This window comes from Vigna unguiculata, chromosome 8 (assembly GCF_037176805.1).
Source record: "Vigna unguiculata cultivar grain cowpea cultivar isolate G323 ecotype 2 chromosome 8, ASM3717680v1, whole genome shotgun sequence".
Lineage (NCBI taxonomy): Eukaryota > Viridiplantae > Streptophyta > Magnoliopsida > Fabales > Fabaceae > Vigna > Vigna unguiculata.
The window spans coordinates 9,460,087-9,476,137 of record NC_140799.1 but is presented as its reverse complement, the minus strand read 5'-3'; the positions used below and the strand labels follow the sequence as shown (position 1 = coordinate 9,476,137).

Here is a 16,051-nt window from a genome sequence, read left to right as displayed (position 1 = left end):
AAGATATAAGACTCAAACATTATGATATTTTAAATGTTTCTTTTAGTTTTTTTGTTATGAAATATAATTATTAGACTTTAATATATATATATATATATATATGTATGTATAATATATATATATATATATATATATATATATATATATATATTGTCGTGTTCGTGTCTTATACTTTTTCAATTTTGTCGTATCTCTGTATCTGTGTTCGTATTTGTATATGTGTCTAGGCACCATAGCTCAAATGCTTATGTTACTTTCTCTCCATCAAAATTATGGTTATCAAACTCGCGAGTTAACTCGTTAACTCATCCGAGTTTACGTTTTTACTAATAGCTTTCGAGTTAACTCGGAAGCAAACTCGTTTTTGGAGTAAACTCGAATGTGAACTCGGTGAACTTGCTCAAACTCACAAGTTTAGTACCAAGTTGGCGAGTTCGAAGGAGAAGTTTTTTAAACTAAAAAATGGCGGCCATCATAGTCATTTAGTGTGAGAAAGTGAAGAACACTTATAGGATTTCACTTTTGCATATGCTTTTGTGTTTTTTTCTTGACTTAATCACCATGAGATCGCTTATATTTGATGCATTGTTGCTAACTTGTAGCTCGTTGCACTGCCATTTGGTCATTGTTCGATGCACTGGTGTTTGCTTACAACCCCACACTGTTGCATCGGGTTTCGTAGTTTTGTGTAGGAGAAAGAGTACAATAATATAAGAAAAATATAAAAAATTATAATAATATTTCATTAAAAATTAAAAAGTTATTTATAAAATCATATAATAATAAAGTATTATATTAATTATAAATAATTTTAATTTTTTTATTTAAAGTAAATTCTTACCGGTTTACGAGTCGAGTCTACAATCCGAGTTTAGTAAGTTCCCACAAATTTACATAAATTCTTGAATTTGACAACCTTGATCACAGTCATAATTTGCATTTTCTTGTTTGCACAACTTTATTTAAAGAATATATTGTGTTCTTTTTTACTATTTTTATTTATAATTGTGTTTTAATTCATAAAAATCTATAACTCTCTATTTTTAATGTTTAATCATGTAAATATTTAGAACATATATCTTTTAATATTGAGTTTTTATTAATATTATATTTCTGTATATGACTTTTACCTTTTTCATAAAAAAGTTATATAATTAATAAGTAAAAATAGTAAGATAGCATGAAAATGTATAAATATATATTTTCCCACAAAAATGAAAATGAGATAAAAAATTTGTACTATTTAAGTAAAAATAAAAAAGTAAGGAGGATGACGACGTATTTGTTCAGAAACAAAAGAGTCGAAGTAGTTACTTTAACTGAATACATTATACTATACTAAAATGTGTATCCTTAAATATGTACAAAACGAGGTTAAACCATCAACCTAGTGTAAGGCGAACCTATGGTTCGAAGATGTAAGGCCCACTTTTCGTGCTGTCCTTTTTCTTAAGACTGCCCCTAACCTTTGGGACTTAGGACTGGCCCAAAGGGGAAAACCTGACCTAAATCTGCCCAAAACCCTAATGCTGGTGCTTTTTGCGTAAAACAAATTTTCGCACACCCTTGAGCTGCTGCTGCCGTCTCTACTAGGGTTTGGTCCTCCGTTCCGTTCGAGTTAGTTCAACCCCGTTGCTCCTGCACGTAAGTTTGTTCCATGACCTTAAACCCTCTCTAAGTTATTTTCGTGTTCTATGTTGGGGTTCACTGTAGTAAACCTAATCTCCCTTCTGTGCCACTATCTCCAGCTCTTCAATCTGCTCGTGGAGCTGCTGTAGTGGTGGGCTTAGGTGTCAAAGTTATTTGCTAGTTCATTCCAGGTAAGGAAAGTTAGGACCCTTGGTTGCTTGTGTTTTTCCGTTGTTTTGTCGTCATTTCGTGTTTGTATGGCTTGGTTATCGTTGTGTCCGATTTGGATTGAGTTAAAGCATGTTTTGGTTCGTGGTTTTGGCTGTTGTACGAGAAAACAGTGGCGAGTGCTGGTTTTCTCGCCCAAGCGAACTAGTCTCGCCTAGGCGAGATTATCAAAGGCTCGCCCAGGTTTTTGTTATTCGAATTGTCGCCTAGGCGACGTGCGTTCTTTTTTAGCGAGGAGTGCTCTCGCCTAGGCGAGAAGGGACTCGCCTGAGCGAGACCTCGCAGAGTCCCCTGTCCCCTCGTCGGGCCCTCACCTAGGCGAGATGGGATTCGCCTGAGCGAGAGGGTCCCTCTCGCCTAAGCAAGCCCTGTTAGCTTGAGCGAGGCAACGGGCAGGTTTTGATGTTGTTATTGAGTGGTTCACTGATGTGTGGCTTGTTTATCTGACCCAAATGCTTTACTAGAAGGGTTGCATAATGATGGCATGATTAATATGTTACATTTGAAATGGAAATGGCATGTTATTTGATTGGGTATGAATTGGAAAGCATGAGTTGTATGAATTGTTGATTATACATGATATTTATGTTATGGGAAATTCCTGATTGGTAGGTGGAACATGTTTAAAGTATGGGTAGGGCATAATTCCATGACTCTTGTAGTGAGAGATCTTAGTGGCGCCTCATCGATTGGACATAATTCCATGGACCCTCTTAAGGGGAGTCCTTGGTGGTGCCTCGACAAAAGGACGTAATTTTACGGGGGGTCGTGGTGGTGCCTTAGGGCCAGGGCGTAATTCCACGAAGGCCACGTGGTGGTGCCTCCTGTAAGGGTATAATTCCGTGAAGGCCTCGCGGTGACGCCTCATTGCTAGGACATAATTCCACTGTCACGTGGTGGTGCCTCAATTACGTATCCGGATAGTTAAATCTTAGGGTTTTATATGGATGGGTACTTCACATGTGGGTGTTTGCTATGTATGTTTGAATGTGAAATGGTATGTTGAGTGCCTGATATGATGACTTCTTCGCTAGCTTACCCTTTTGCTTGCTTGTGTGTTATGCGTGGTCTCTTCCTTTACAATGATCATCAACCTTGTTGATGGGAGTAGATGTGAGAACCCTTGGCAGTGGTGATGATAATAGGGATGCTGCAACTTGATGGATTGGATGGGTATTGGACCCACTGCGGTGCCCATTACTGGATGATTTTATTAGTTATGTTTTTTTTTCTTGTCCGAACAAGACCTAGTATAATTATTTGTTTTTTCAGTGTATTTCTGTTTGGGCCGTGTGGAGCCCTTTTCTTGTAATCTGGGTATATTTGACGTATTGCCTTTATACCCTAAACCCCGAATATTCATGTATGTGATGTTTTATTAATTTGAGGTTATTCAGTTTTTGGAATGTTACGGAAGATGTTTTTAAATGTTTAGTAAAAGAGTTTATGTTTAGATTTGTTCTTTCAGCTCTTTTTTGTCAGAAGAAGGGGTAGTTATGTGTTTATCTTTTATATAATGTTGAATATAAAATACAATGGTGATCTTACTTTAAAATCTCATTCTATAAAAAAATTTATAATTTAATTTTTATTTAATTTTAAAAAGTATTCATTAAATAAATTTTAATTACTTAAAATTAAAGTATCAAATTAAAAATATTAATAATTGTTGTTTTAACTTAATGATAATGAAAATAAGAATAGTAATATTTCTAAAATCTTATCCTAAGTTTTTATTCAATTCAAGTGATAAATTTTCTTCTTATATTTATTCTCTTCTCTTGAAAATGCAAGTTCTTCTTTTTTATATTTTTTTGTCTTATGTTCATTCGCAAGATTTTAAGAGCTTTGATCGTTCCTATTTTGCATGTCATATATTTTGTTTTCCCACGTGCCTTTGTTTGTATTGTTTTTATCCAATTTGATTTCTATTTTCGTTTTTTCTCTCGGCAATCAATTAGGGTGTGAATAAATTTAAATTATATTGTAAAAAAAAGTATTAATGTTGATTTTTCTATTTTTTAAAAGAAAAATGTCTTTTTAACTCCTTTTACTAGACCATATGACTTTCTTTTATATAAAATTAAAGAATTTTTATTTTGGTTCCGATAACTTCTTTGTTTTTATCTTCTATGAAATTTGAAATCACTCTTAAACTTTTATAAAATGATTGAAGCTTGATTTTATTCCCAATAAAATGATTTACACCTCTTTTTTACGTTGTTAAAATTCATTTTAAGATAAACTAAAATAATGTTTAACACTGTCTTTTATGATTTTGGTACATTTTACTTTTGTAATTTCAAAAGTGGTGCAAGTTTTTAAATAATTTCTACGAAGGAAAAGTTGTAGTGAAATAATACGATTTCATTAAAAAGAAGACATGCCAGTATAAAAAAATTTGGGTATATCTGACTTAAAATCGTATAAAAATGGTAAAACTTTCCTATAAAAATAAAGTCATGTCACAATCATACAACTTTAATTAACCTACTTAAGCAAAGTATAAATTAAATTCGTGTCAATGGCACGACTTTAATTTTGGATTTTTTATAAAAAAGTCGTCTAAGACAGTGAATTTTTTGTTTTTTAAAAATAAAAAAGAATCACATTTTCAAATGTTGTTATTAAAAATTTTAAAAATTAAAAATTTAGTTGAGTAATTAATAGGAAAATATAGTAAATATGTAGATAAAAAAGAAAACGATTTCCTTAACTCGGAGGAAATTCTAATAGCCACTCCAAAACATTTGAACACCTGCTATCATATAACTCTGGAGGAAGTTGTAATAGCCACTTCAAACATAAAGAAAATCATAAACCGTGTATTCAACATCTATGGGAGACAAAAATGTTTATTTTATAATGGAGAAGACATACTCTTAAATAAGTATGCAAAAAATTTAAAATCTTGTAAGGATGATAGTGTACTATTTATGGGGACATATGAGGCCATAAAAGCCTTTGGTATTACAATATATATTTTCGACATTGTATACGAATTAGAACATCTCAAATGTTTTCTTTATTGTTCTGTTTATTACTTTTGATTAAAAAACACAATACTAACAAAAATAGTAAAAAGATTGACATGAAATATTACATTCTGAGTGACAATTTTACAAAACAAAAGTTATAATTATAGATTTAAGAAATGGAAATATTTTACTCCCTCGTGAATATATATATATATATATATATATATATATATATATATATATATTTATAGTTAAAATTACTTTTCATTAGAAGTATTAACAAAATTTATAACTAAAGAATTGTTCGAATAGAGTTGTACGAGTGAAAATAGACAACTTCTACAAGGAAGAAAAATAAGAGATAAATTATATAGCTTAGGGAAATTATTATTTAACTTTTATGGCAATTTTTCTCTAATACTTGAGAGCAAACGAAAGTTATAGATAAAATTTGAATCCATCCCTTTTAAAGTAAAATAATAAATTTGTTGTAATAAACTTTTTCAGAAAAACAATTCAACAAAAGTTCTTAATTTAAAATTCACTTATATTAGCTTAAAAAAATAGATAAAGTAGGAGATATATCTCAAGTGTCTCTTTGTTGATACTAATATATTACAATATTTGGTAATTATCGCGTGTATGCCAAAAAGTGGAAGAAGAAAAAAATTGCTCTAAGAACCACAAAATCAGAAAAAGAAACATAGAAAACAATTAACTTACTAACTCACAATAAGTTACATCTTTGAGGTGAACTATTGTAGAAGGATGATACAAGTTAATGAGCCAATGAGGCTGAATACAAAACACTTTTCCAATCTTCTCTCTCAATGATATCAAACTATCAGGAGAGGAAATCACATGATGTTCACTCAGTTTTAGAACCAACTTCGGCAGAAGAGGTGTCCATATCATTCAGACCTAATTCTTCATTTTGTTCCCATGACCTCTCGTATTCCTCAACTGGACATTGCCAAACACAACCACAATACATCAAAAACTATGCATCACAGTCTAGATAACCACAATCATATTTTCACATACACCACATGAGACCCGTTCATCACATGTCTATGATGCCAAAGATATGGACAGTGAATGAAATCAGTATAACGATAGAAATGGAAAGGGGATAAAACAGATATTCACAAATTCAACTCAGAAAATGTCAACTTTATCTGCACAAAGTATAGCTTTATTTATGTCTGAGTTGGAAAACTTACATGCTAATTGTTTGTCCTCTTTCATATCATCAGTTGCAGGTGCTATAAAAGAATTGGCTAATGCATCATCAAGAATTAGAGTCCAAGCTTCTTCCAAACTAAGAAGCTGCATACAATGAAAGGATGCAGATAAGAAAAATTGGAATTAAGACCTTGAACCAATAAAAGTTTGAATGGGTTAAGTAAAATCCAAGCCTTCAAATTCAAATACAGGAATATGCAGTCTATTAGTGGTTGGTATTAGAGAAACATCCAACCAGTGATGTAGCTCAAAAGTAGCATGGAACATGACCACGGGTCTTTGTTGCTCAGAAAGGGACCCATCTTGTAGAATGCATTTGGTTAAAATTCCTTAAACCCTTTTCTCTTTGATATACAAAAGGAATCAACAGAAAACCCAAGTAACAAACCTAACAACCGAAAAAAACAGAAGAGATAACAAATAAGGGATAACAGGTATATATCCCTATTACACTTTGTTGTCCATCTCTTTTTTATGATAAAATTTATCAAAATGAAGTGTCAAAAGAGGAACAAAACAGGACAAAGTCTCCTCCTAAAAGAGAACCAGCAATAAAAGACGACCATTTTAGAAATATGAAAGAATTTACAATGCCTGATGTTATGTATTGCACATCTTCCCTCTTTTTCCGGTCGGCCACAAAACATTGTGCAAAGAATAAATATAAAAAATTGCAATAATAACCTGATAAAGAGAATTATAAAGTGGAGAAATTTAAACCAACTCTCATAAATAGTCACGTGTTACCTTGTTTAGTCTTGTTTTGAAGTCTATCCACTTGCTTCTACTATTTTCATCAAGACTATCTCCAAAAGTAAAGCCATGGACCCTCTCAAGGCCTGAACATGCAAATCACATAAAATTATATTCTACATTGATACATTCTAGAAAAAGAATAAATAGTTTATAGGGTTAAATATGTTTGTAGCCTCTAAACTTGGACGCCTGGAATTCATCCATGTTCCAAATTTTGACACATTTTAGTCTCCAAACTTTAAAAATAAATGCATATAGTCATTTTAATTCAATAGCGTTAAAATTTTTTTGCATGCCATTTGAGCTAGAAAGTGTCAAACAATGTAAACAACTAAAATACCAGCTTGAAATATCATTTGACACATCAAAAAATTTAACGCAGTTAGGTTAGAAAGACTATATCTATTCATTTTTAAAGTTTGAAGACCAAATTGTGTTCAAGTTTGGGATAAAGATGAATTCCAATTTCGCATCAAAGTTTAAGGACTAAAACCATATTTAACCCTAAATTATATTAAAAACTAAATCACACCACAAGATCAAGAACATCATAAACATGATAAAAGAGAACAGTTTATAAACTCTACCCTTCCAAAACGGATACAAATTTGGCATTTAGAAGACTTTCAAAACATATTTGAGGTAGATTTTGGAATGAGAGAAACAAATAATGACGTTAAAGTGGTTTAAAATTGAAAGATCTATTGAAAAGAAAAATGTTTTCATCATTTTGTTACAATTGAAGCTGAACAAAGTGTATGGGTACTATGATGTCCTTTCCTTTCACAAAGATGACTCCTAGTCCTCCTATCTCATTAGGATGATGACTAGGTTATAGTTTATGTGATTGATAGAATGGATACTTACTTTCACCAATTCTTGTGATTAAACCTTCAACAGTTGTAACTATTCCTCCAAGGGTTCCGCTTGCCAGCTCCAAGTCAAGTTCCGGAACTTTTACACTTGCAGTATCAGACTAATCAAACCAAACTACTCAGTCAATAGATATAAAAGGTATAGATCTCAGATTGCATAATGTTTAAATGGTCTGGCCTACATGGGTACCATCATGACATTTTTCACAGGTTATCTTTACAAGCAAGACTGTATGGGTATCATTACAACTTTTGACATATTGAAAACAGAACATGTTCATGTTAACGTTTCTAAGTTATCTTTTGACGAATCATTTCAGCCTTCTGATAACCCCAAAATGCGAATTTAATTCCTTAAAATGCAATAGTTCCATGCAAGTGAGATGTCAAAATAAATTGAAGAATAAAGCAAAATTTTAAAGTGGGCACTGAAAGAGCTCTCATGATTAGTTTCTATACTTAGTTACTTTACACTTTCAGCAAAACAAGTTTGGAAGCTTACGTTTTTCCTGGGTTATAACCTCAATAACTAAAACCCAAAGTACCTTCTTTTTAATGAGATTTCTTTTACTGATCCCAATTTGCAGTAATTGCATACTAGAAGTAAGAAAATTACATGCTCCCTAAATGCAAGGATAAACTACAAGATCCATCATTCATCCCTTAACATATATAAATAAGAAAATACTGGATTGAGATTAGTTAAGATCACGAAAAGAATAACAGACCTTTATTACATCACGGCTAAGGTCATTGACATTCTTCACAGAAAGAGTAATTTTTTTCCCCTTTTCAGGAATTCGTCCACCAGGTTTCAACTGCAAGGTGAAAATTAATTATATTCCAGCCCTAAAAAGACAGCCACACTCAAGAATCAGCTTACCTCAGAGTTGCGGTAGCCACAGGCATCACATGTGGATGCCATAACAATTACTTCTTGAAAGTAAGGAATATCTGTCCATTGTTAAGCTCAACACTGGAAGAAATACCAAGAATTGTTCACGCAACAATATAGGATATAAAATTGGCACTTGGCATTGACACAATCATCAAGAAAGCAAATAAATATTATCTAGTTTTTACCCGATGTACATGTCAACATTGTAGACATATGTTTCATTTTGAAATTAATGTTGAGTAGATTAAATCCATAGTCAAGTTTCTGAAATTTGAAAGTAGATCATTTTCAGGATTTTTATTGAACACATGGTTATCCAAGAAATATTCAGCACCAAATCGATGACACTAAACTTCAAGTTTCAATTTAAATATATGAAACATAGAATCAAAACAGAAGTTGAAATAAAGAAAAACCATCCCCTATATTTTATACCATTTCAGTTTACTGCAGACCAAAAAAGTGACTAAAGCTCCAAATTTCAACTCGAATACAAAAACGGAATCAAAGAAAGATAATAGTTTATATAAGTTTATTTTACCCCACAAAGCTATGCACTCTTGCATACACAAAATATAAATCCTCTTTAACCCAATAAATTTTAAATTATAGTTGTGATCGAGTTTAAAATGACAGAATCCTTCTAAAGAAATGTAACATGATCAAACAATATCCCAAGGGAAATATTGAAAATGCCAAGAGGATACTGGTGACAAACATTCGAGTCTCACACTTAGAAGCACAGGCACCACAAGTAGATGGGAAAGTCATCACCTGTCAAGAAAAAGCAGCAATTTGGCACCGAGTGAACAAACAAACAAGGCCAAAGCTCAGTACAGATAACTATATAGTTCAGTAATTGTACCTCTTCCGGTGCAGTATATCGAAATAAGGCTTCAGCCATTTCGGCACTGTTACTCTGAGCAATGGCTCGATGGCCAGCTGTCGCACCTATTGATCCATGTGGTTCTCTCCTTACTTGATCAGTAGGCACAGCTTCTCCCCCTTCGGAAGCATCAACATGAGTTCTTTCAATCTGTGTGGAATCAACAACGTATCCCAATGATGCTTGTTGCTCAGGAGTTCTCTCATAAAACTTGATCGTCAAAGATGGATCAGATGACGGTGCAAACCTATTCAATGTGTTCTCCATTTACTTAAAATAGTACCAGATAGTGGACTAATATTACCAAGTATCAAATGACGGTACAAGTTTGCCTAACCAACAAAAATATGTTTGTCTTGACCAATTTAAAATAAGTTAAAAGATACAGTATGGTATGATTCAGAAAGGCATGCATCTAAACCAAAGTCACGCACAAGCACAAAGTGACTAAATTTGAGCCCATACATAGGTCCACACAATTTAAAAACTAAACTACACTCATCTCTTGAACAACAAATCCAGGAGGTTGCTCCCCATATTTTATCACTGAATGCCTTTTGTCATTTACTTGTATGTGAAGGATACCTAAGCCTCTACTTTTATAACATCTTCTCTATTAAAATACTTTTATTAATTTAAAAAAATCAACAAGGTATAATTGCTTACGGGTTTTCGATGAAGCTGTTTCCAGCAGGATCATCAAGAATAAAGGTGATAGCTGATTCTCCTGTTGCACAGGCTCGCAGTTTCACCAAGAACTGATCAATTGCTTCAGCTGTCTCTGGAGCCACTTTCTAGCAGGTAGAAAGCATAACAATAATTAAGTTATTTAAAGAGAAACTCATATTTCAAACAAAAATAGCCCAGAAACAAATAGTACTTTGCGTTCCTCTTGAAGGGCCTGAAGTTCATCAGCTGCTCTCATAAGTATCCCTTCCACCTATAATTACAGAGCAAAAGATATAGTTGAATAATTTGACTAACAAATTTTCAACAGTTCAATGTTCATGAATTTTCACAAAAGGAGCGTTACAGTTCTCTGATGCCTACAATTTACATTTCCAATTGTAGAAACTAAGAATAATATTCACGATGGGCATCATCATGGCTACAAAATACAGGGTGCATATGGAAACTGCCAAAGTTATGATATGATTGAGTCAGACCTAGAGCTTCAGAAATCTAAACTAAACCAAACAAACTAAAAATCAATAGACTAAAAGGATAGCAATCTCTTCTTTTTAATTCAGCAATTGTTTTGACCAAACAGAAAGGACACATTGACATCTTTATTCAGTAGATGACTATACACAGGAAGAGTAAATTTAGCCATTTTAAAATAAAAATGCAGTGTGAGAATGGAGATTTCCACTGACAAGAAATAACGGGTAACTCCCCGACCTACCCAGGAAAAAAAAATTGAACAAGCAAACCTGTCATTATCAGGAACGGAAAACAACAAAGTAAATTGAAATATGTATCAGAAGTACCGTTGACAGACTACCACGCTGAGCCTCTGGTGGAATCTCAAAATCCAGTTCAGGTATCTGCACAATCATACATATAAGTAAGGTCCCCTTTGAATAAATTTATTACAAAGTAGACAGTGAATTTTCCAATAATAGAGCTAGATTAGTCACTAAAATTTAGAATCAACATTTTAAATTGCTTCTTTCACAAAAAATATCTATCTTTCTAACTATCTAGATAGATAGCAAATAGATAAATAGGTAGGTAAATAATATGAGCTCAACTAAGACTATGTGGCTTAGCCCTAAGACTTCAAAGAGACAAGAACCACAGTGTCAATGAACTAAAGAATTTTCAAGATTACAATCTAAATATGAAACAGAGTACACAAGTTTAAATAGATATAAAGAAAATAAACAACAAATTTAAATACCTTAATGGTAGCAGATTCTGATTTAACCACTTGACGATTTAGCATCTACATTCAATAAACTTGTCAGACACTTGTATAAACAAATTATCATAACAGTAAACAAAAAAGACAAGCTTACAAATAAAAATAAAATAATCCCGAGTAAGCATACATAGGCCATAATTTATTCTATACGGCTATTTTATGGACGAGCTTATGTTTCATGCAATAAAACCTACTGGTTAGTGAAACATTAATTAGTATATGCATCAATGTTCTACCCAGGAAAATTTAAATTTTCATATTTCTTTCCCTATTTTGTATGACAAACATGCATATACTATTTTCAAAAAGCCTCCTAGCTTCATAATTAGATCTGTAATCCCAGTTTGACCATTTCCTTTATAAACATGGTGAGAAAAGGGGTAAGAAAAAACTGAACTAGGACTGCAGCATTCTTTCCAGATTCCACCACTGAGGTGCCTGTCTTACTTTATTCAGTAAAATGCTCACAATATACCAGTCATGCCAGTTGCAGTGTTTTTAATTGCAAAGATCAGAATAAGGTGCTAAGACTGGAAAAGTCACTGGCAGGAGGAAGGAGGCAGGATGCCTAAGAGAACAAAGTAAGACCATATTATTAAAAAAAGAAAGAGTTCATTATAGTGCCACACCAGAAAGTTCTTTTAAAATTTGAACGGATGTTACTATCCTATAGCCTCATTCAGAATGGCTTTTAGTTTTTCAGCACAGTTTTCAGTTGTAAATTTCAAAACAAAGACAATATTAGTAGTAGTGATGATGATTGTGTTGGCAGAAACAGTGATAGTAGTCGTAGCAATAATGATGATGGTCATAGCAATAGTAGAGGAGGTGTTTCAAAATTAAGTGAAAAAATATTCCAAGCTCCATTTTGGCTAAATGCATTTTGTTTTGAAAATTGCATTTGAACTGAAAACCCACAGTCACCCAAAATGGGGCTTACAATATTTTAATGTGTATATTAAAATTTTCACCAGATAGAATATGGAAGAAGACTGAAGAGCACAATCATGCTCTAACTCACCATTACTGTTTTTACTAAGCTTCTCATGATTAAGTTTTGCCATGCATTTGTATCATTGTATGCATGCTTATCATTGTATGCATGCTTATCAAAATTGAGATTTGGATTGATTTAGTGAGCTTGGTTGGACAGTACGAGAAAGCCAAAATTGGCCCTGAATCAATTTGTTTTGGGCCTATGTAGAACACACATTTTGTGATTCACTAGTTCTCTCTTGTGAGTCTCTGTCCATTTGGGTGTTGACTATGTTACTATGTTATTTATTGTTAACATTTTTTATGGTAAGCAAACTCTTACGAGTTTAAGACAAGTTTAAAAAGCCTCCACGTGCTTCTATGAACTCTTAAGTTTGACAATCTTGATTGCATGCCATCTTGCGTCAACTAGTTTCATATCATTACATGATAAATGTCTTTTACAATGTTCAACTCGATATTCTACCTAGGATAAGGAGGAGATTAGAAACTCGTAGATAGGGGATCTTAACTTGGATGGTAAGATCTTAGGATTTTACCTAAAATGCAAAATTATACATATATAGTATATATGCATAAGACTATCATAAACAAAGAAAATAACCTCTTAAATCACAGTATTAAAACAAAAGTACATTTAAAAACTATAACAATAGTAAGTCATAGTATCCAAATAGTATAATCAGAAATGTGGGAAAGAAATAGTTAATTCTATTTTTTTAGTTGACTAGAAAATTATGCTGTTGAACTTTCTTATAACTTAAGTTTAGGATTTAGGTTAACCACACAATACTTATTAAGTAAATTCTTCCAAGCCTTATGCGGAATTTATACTCACCCACTCACACCTATCACAATGAGGGTTCACCCACTCACACCTATCACAATGAGGGTTCACGAGGCTGCAAATTATGGTGGACCAGGGTTGTCCTTAATTAATGTGCATTAGAGCCGCCAACCCCTATTCCAAGGCCTATCAGTCCGGATTCGGCCAATGCAGGTGACCCAGAAACTGATTTAGGATTGGCTTTGTACCGTCATAGAATTTGAGATTAGTGCTATAATCAACCCCACAAAATTAACTTGTACGGTAAGGATTACTGAGCTGAAAATGTTGCTACAGCCAAAGGAAGGTGCAATAATAGAAGTTAAAGGTGGCACTAGTCTAGGAAACAATGGAATCAGAGTCAAGGTATGCAGTTGTGACAAAGAAAAGGTTGAACAGTGCAAGATGGAGAAGGTTACGAATGGGTTGGGAAGGGCTTCACAAATGAGAAGAAAGAAATTTTCCAGGGTGTGTTCAAATCATGGGACAGTATGATCCTACAAGGTAAATATTGATTCTAACACCAATGGTCGTCTAACTTAAACATGGTTGCTATTTAAGAGAAAGACATCGGCAAAAGTATGAAAAATCATCCTTCAAACTAGGGCAGTCACTAGTGTCAAGAACCTCAGCATGGACATTAACTGAATGGGAAGAAGATAGATGATAAAGAGTATTGCAGTACCTCCACCCATATCAGTATTGTATGTACCCTGATTACTACAACATGTTTTAGAATTCATCTAGGGGCCATATATGTTTTGTTATATCATTTATAATTAACATTTTGGGATGGGGAGTCGAAATTTGAATAAACCCAACCTTCTGCTCGCCTGATGGGATTGCCAAAGTGTAACGACAACCACGTGGTTGAATTTCACCAGCAAACTGTACTTCATTGTTCCTAACAGATAATAATCAATAACTTATGAGAAAGATTAAAGGAACCAATAACATTGAATGCCCGAGAGGAGGGCATAGACTAAAAGGCTTACCTCTCACCACAGTGTGGACATTCGAAAGCTGATAACAAAATCTGCAGAAAAGGTAAATGTGGCGAGTGTTATATTTAAGAAAACAAAAGGACAGACAAAACAAAAGAAACAGCAGATAAAAATAACAGTATGTAATATGATCCATTGTCTAATTTGTGAATCAATAATGATAATTCATTTAATTAAAATATGTAATAAAAAACATCAGGAAAAACAAAAAGTGAATGAGGCCTAAGCTTAAGGATAACAGAAATAAAGGTGAAATTTAACTACATATATGATATATCCCAATACCTATCAATGAAGGATCAAAAACAGTAACCACTTGCCAATCGCAAGAGCAAATGGAGCAAAAAACAAGACATACCTTTCTGAAGTGAGGAATTAAAGTCAATAAAAATCTTGTGATCCCCTGACAAAAACATGACAGAAATTCAGGTCAGGTAATAAAATTTAAAAACTTTGGATGAAGATACAATATTAAGGCTTAGGGTGTACTTGAATCATTTCTTGACTAATAAATAATTGTTTCCTTGATTTTAAACATGGCCATGGATAGAACAACACAAAAGATGAAACACACAAAAGTGTAAATATTCATTACACAATTATTACTCGGGTAACAATGTCGCTTGTAAATAAATGAAGAGCTAACTATTCAACTAGTCCTAGTCCATAATTAAGAGCTTAATTAAGTTCCCATTACATGAAACTTATATCAAAAATTTGATTACTAAAATAAACTAGAAAATGGTACACTGATCATTTTCTGCCAAAAGCTTATGCTAAACAAATAGTACTATTACAAGTCACTTTTACAAACTTGGGCAAAATGAAAACTACATTACCTCATAAACCCCAACTAAACGCATTGATGAATAAATTAAACACACCACCGGCTCATAAACAAGGTGCATGGTTTAGAACATGAGAAACTTCACCAACAAGTGCAAAATGAATGGTATAATGGATACAAATTAAACTCATTGACGCAGGAGAAGAAAAAAACAAGGTGCATTACTTAAACTTTGTCAACGTTGACCAAGTAATTACGAGGGAAGAGAAAAAAAAAAGAGTAAAAATGAAGGACCACAGCACATATTATATTAAAAGCAATGACGCAAAGAAGAAACAAAAATAACAAATGAGCAGGACATGAACTTCTAACGTTCACCAAGTAATTACGAAGAACGCCAAAAGAAGGAGTAAAAGTAATCGAGTATTGAATACAAATTAAACGCATTGACGTAGAGGAAGAAGAAAACCAAAGCGCATGCAAAGTAGCAACGAACATTCTGAATTCATTGAAAAGCCAAAGGAAAATCAAGCAGTGACGGAAAATGGGAGAAGCTTACGTTTTCACCACAGCGCATGCAAAGACTTTCGAGGCTGTAGAGAGGAGCGTCACCGTCATCAGCTGAAACGGCTTCCACAACCGATCCTACGTCCACGATTTGCTCGCTTTTCACATTCCCTTCCATTACTCAATTCCACGATTCACTTCGTGTTATTGTGGGAACCTTCAATTTCAACCAGTGACGAGAGTTCATGAACCGCTGCAAAAGGAGAATTCTGAGTATTAGTCTGTTTTGTGCTGGGGAAGAAGACGCTGGAAGGAACTAGGGTACACGTCATCGGGTTAAGTTATTCGGGTCGGGCCATTTTATGGCCAAGTACTTGTTCGAGCATTTTATGGCCCATACTTATTGGATTTTAATATTAAAACCTTAATACCAATTTTAATTTTATTGGAATTTTCAAACATGTCCCTAGTTCTTTAATTTTTTAAATAAATCCAATTAAGTTTAAGTT

General features: G+C 33.3%; 1 protein-coding gene across 1 annotated transcript; it reads right to left on the bottom strand.

Annotated features, from left to right (window-relative positions):
* Positions 1–5,524: 5,524 nt before the first annotated feature.
* Positions 5,525–15,839, bottom strand: LOC114195681 (uncharacterized). The gene is made up of 16 exons (XM_028086227.2): positions 15,595–15,839; positions 14,607–14,651; positions 14,240–14,280; positions 14,067–14,148; positions 11,399–11,443; positions 10,986–11,042; positions 10,376–10,435; positions 10,162–10,289; positions 9,475–9,742; positions 9,317–9,383; positions 8,595–8,665; positions 8,440–8,529; positions 7,704–7,812; positions 6,828–6,919; positions 6,059–6,164; positions 5,525–5,798 (listed from the first exon to the last, which is right to left on the bottom strand). The coding sequence occupies exons 1-16, from the start codon at positions 15,718–15,720 to the stop codon at positions 5,704–5,706; spliced, it is 1,482 nt and encodes a 493-aa protein (XP_027942028.1). The 5' UTR covers positions 15,721–15,839; the 3' UTR covers positions 5,525–5,703.
* Positions 15,840–16,051: the final 212 nt, after the last annotated feature.

What these genes read in the sequence shown, in the direction of transcription:
- LOC114195681 (XM_028086227.2), bottom strand. Translation starts at nt 15,720, where the DNA reads ATGGAAGGGAATGTGAAAAGCGAGCAAATCGTGGACGTAGGATCGGTT. An exon ending in AGCGTGGTAGTCTGTCAACG is followed by an intron (nt 10,436 to 10,985) that starts GTACTTCTGATA and finishes CTGTAATTATAG; the next exon opens with GTGGAAGGGATACTTATGAG. An exon ending in TCAAAACAAGACTAAACAAG is followed by an intron (nt 6,165 to 6,827) that starts GTAACACGTGAC and finishes CATTGTATGCAG; the next exon opens with CTTCTTAGTTTGGAAGAAGC.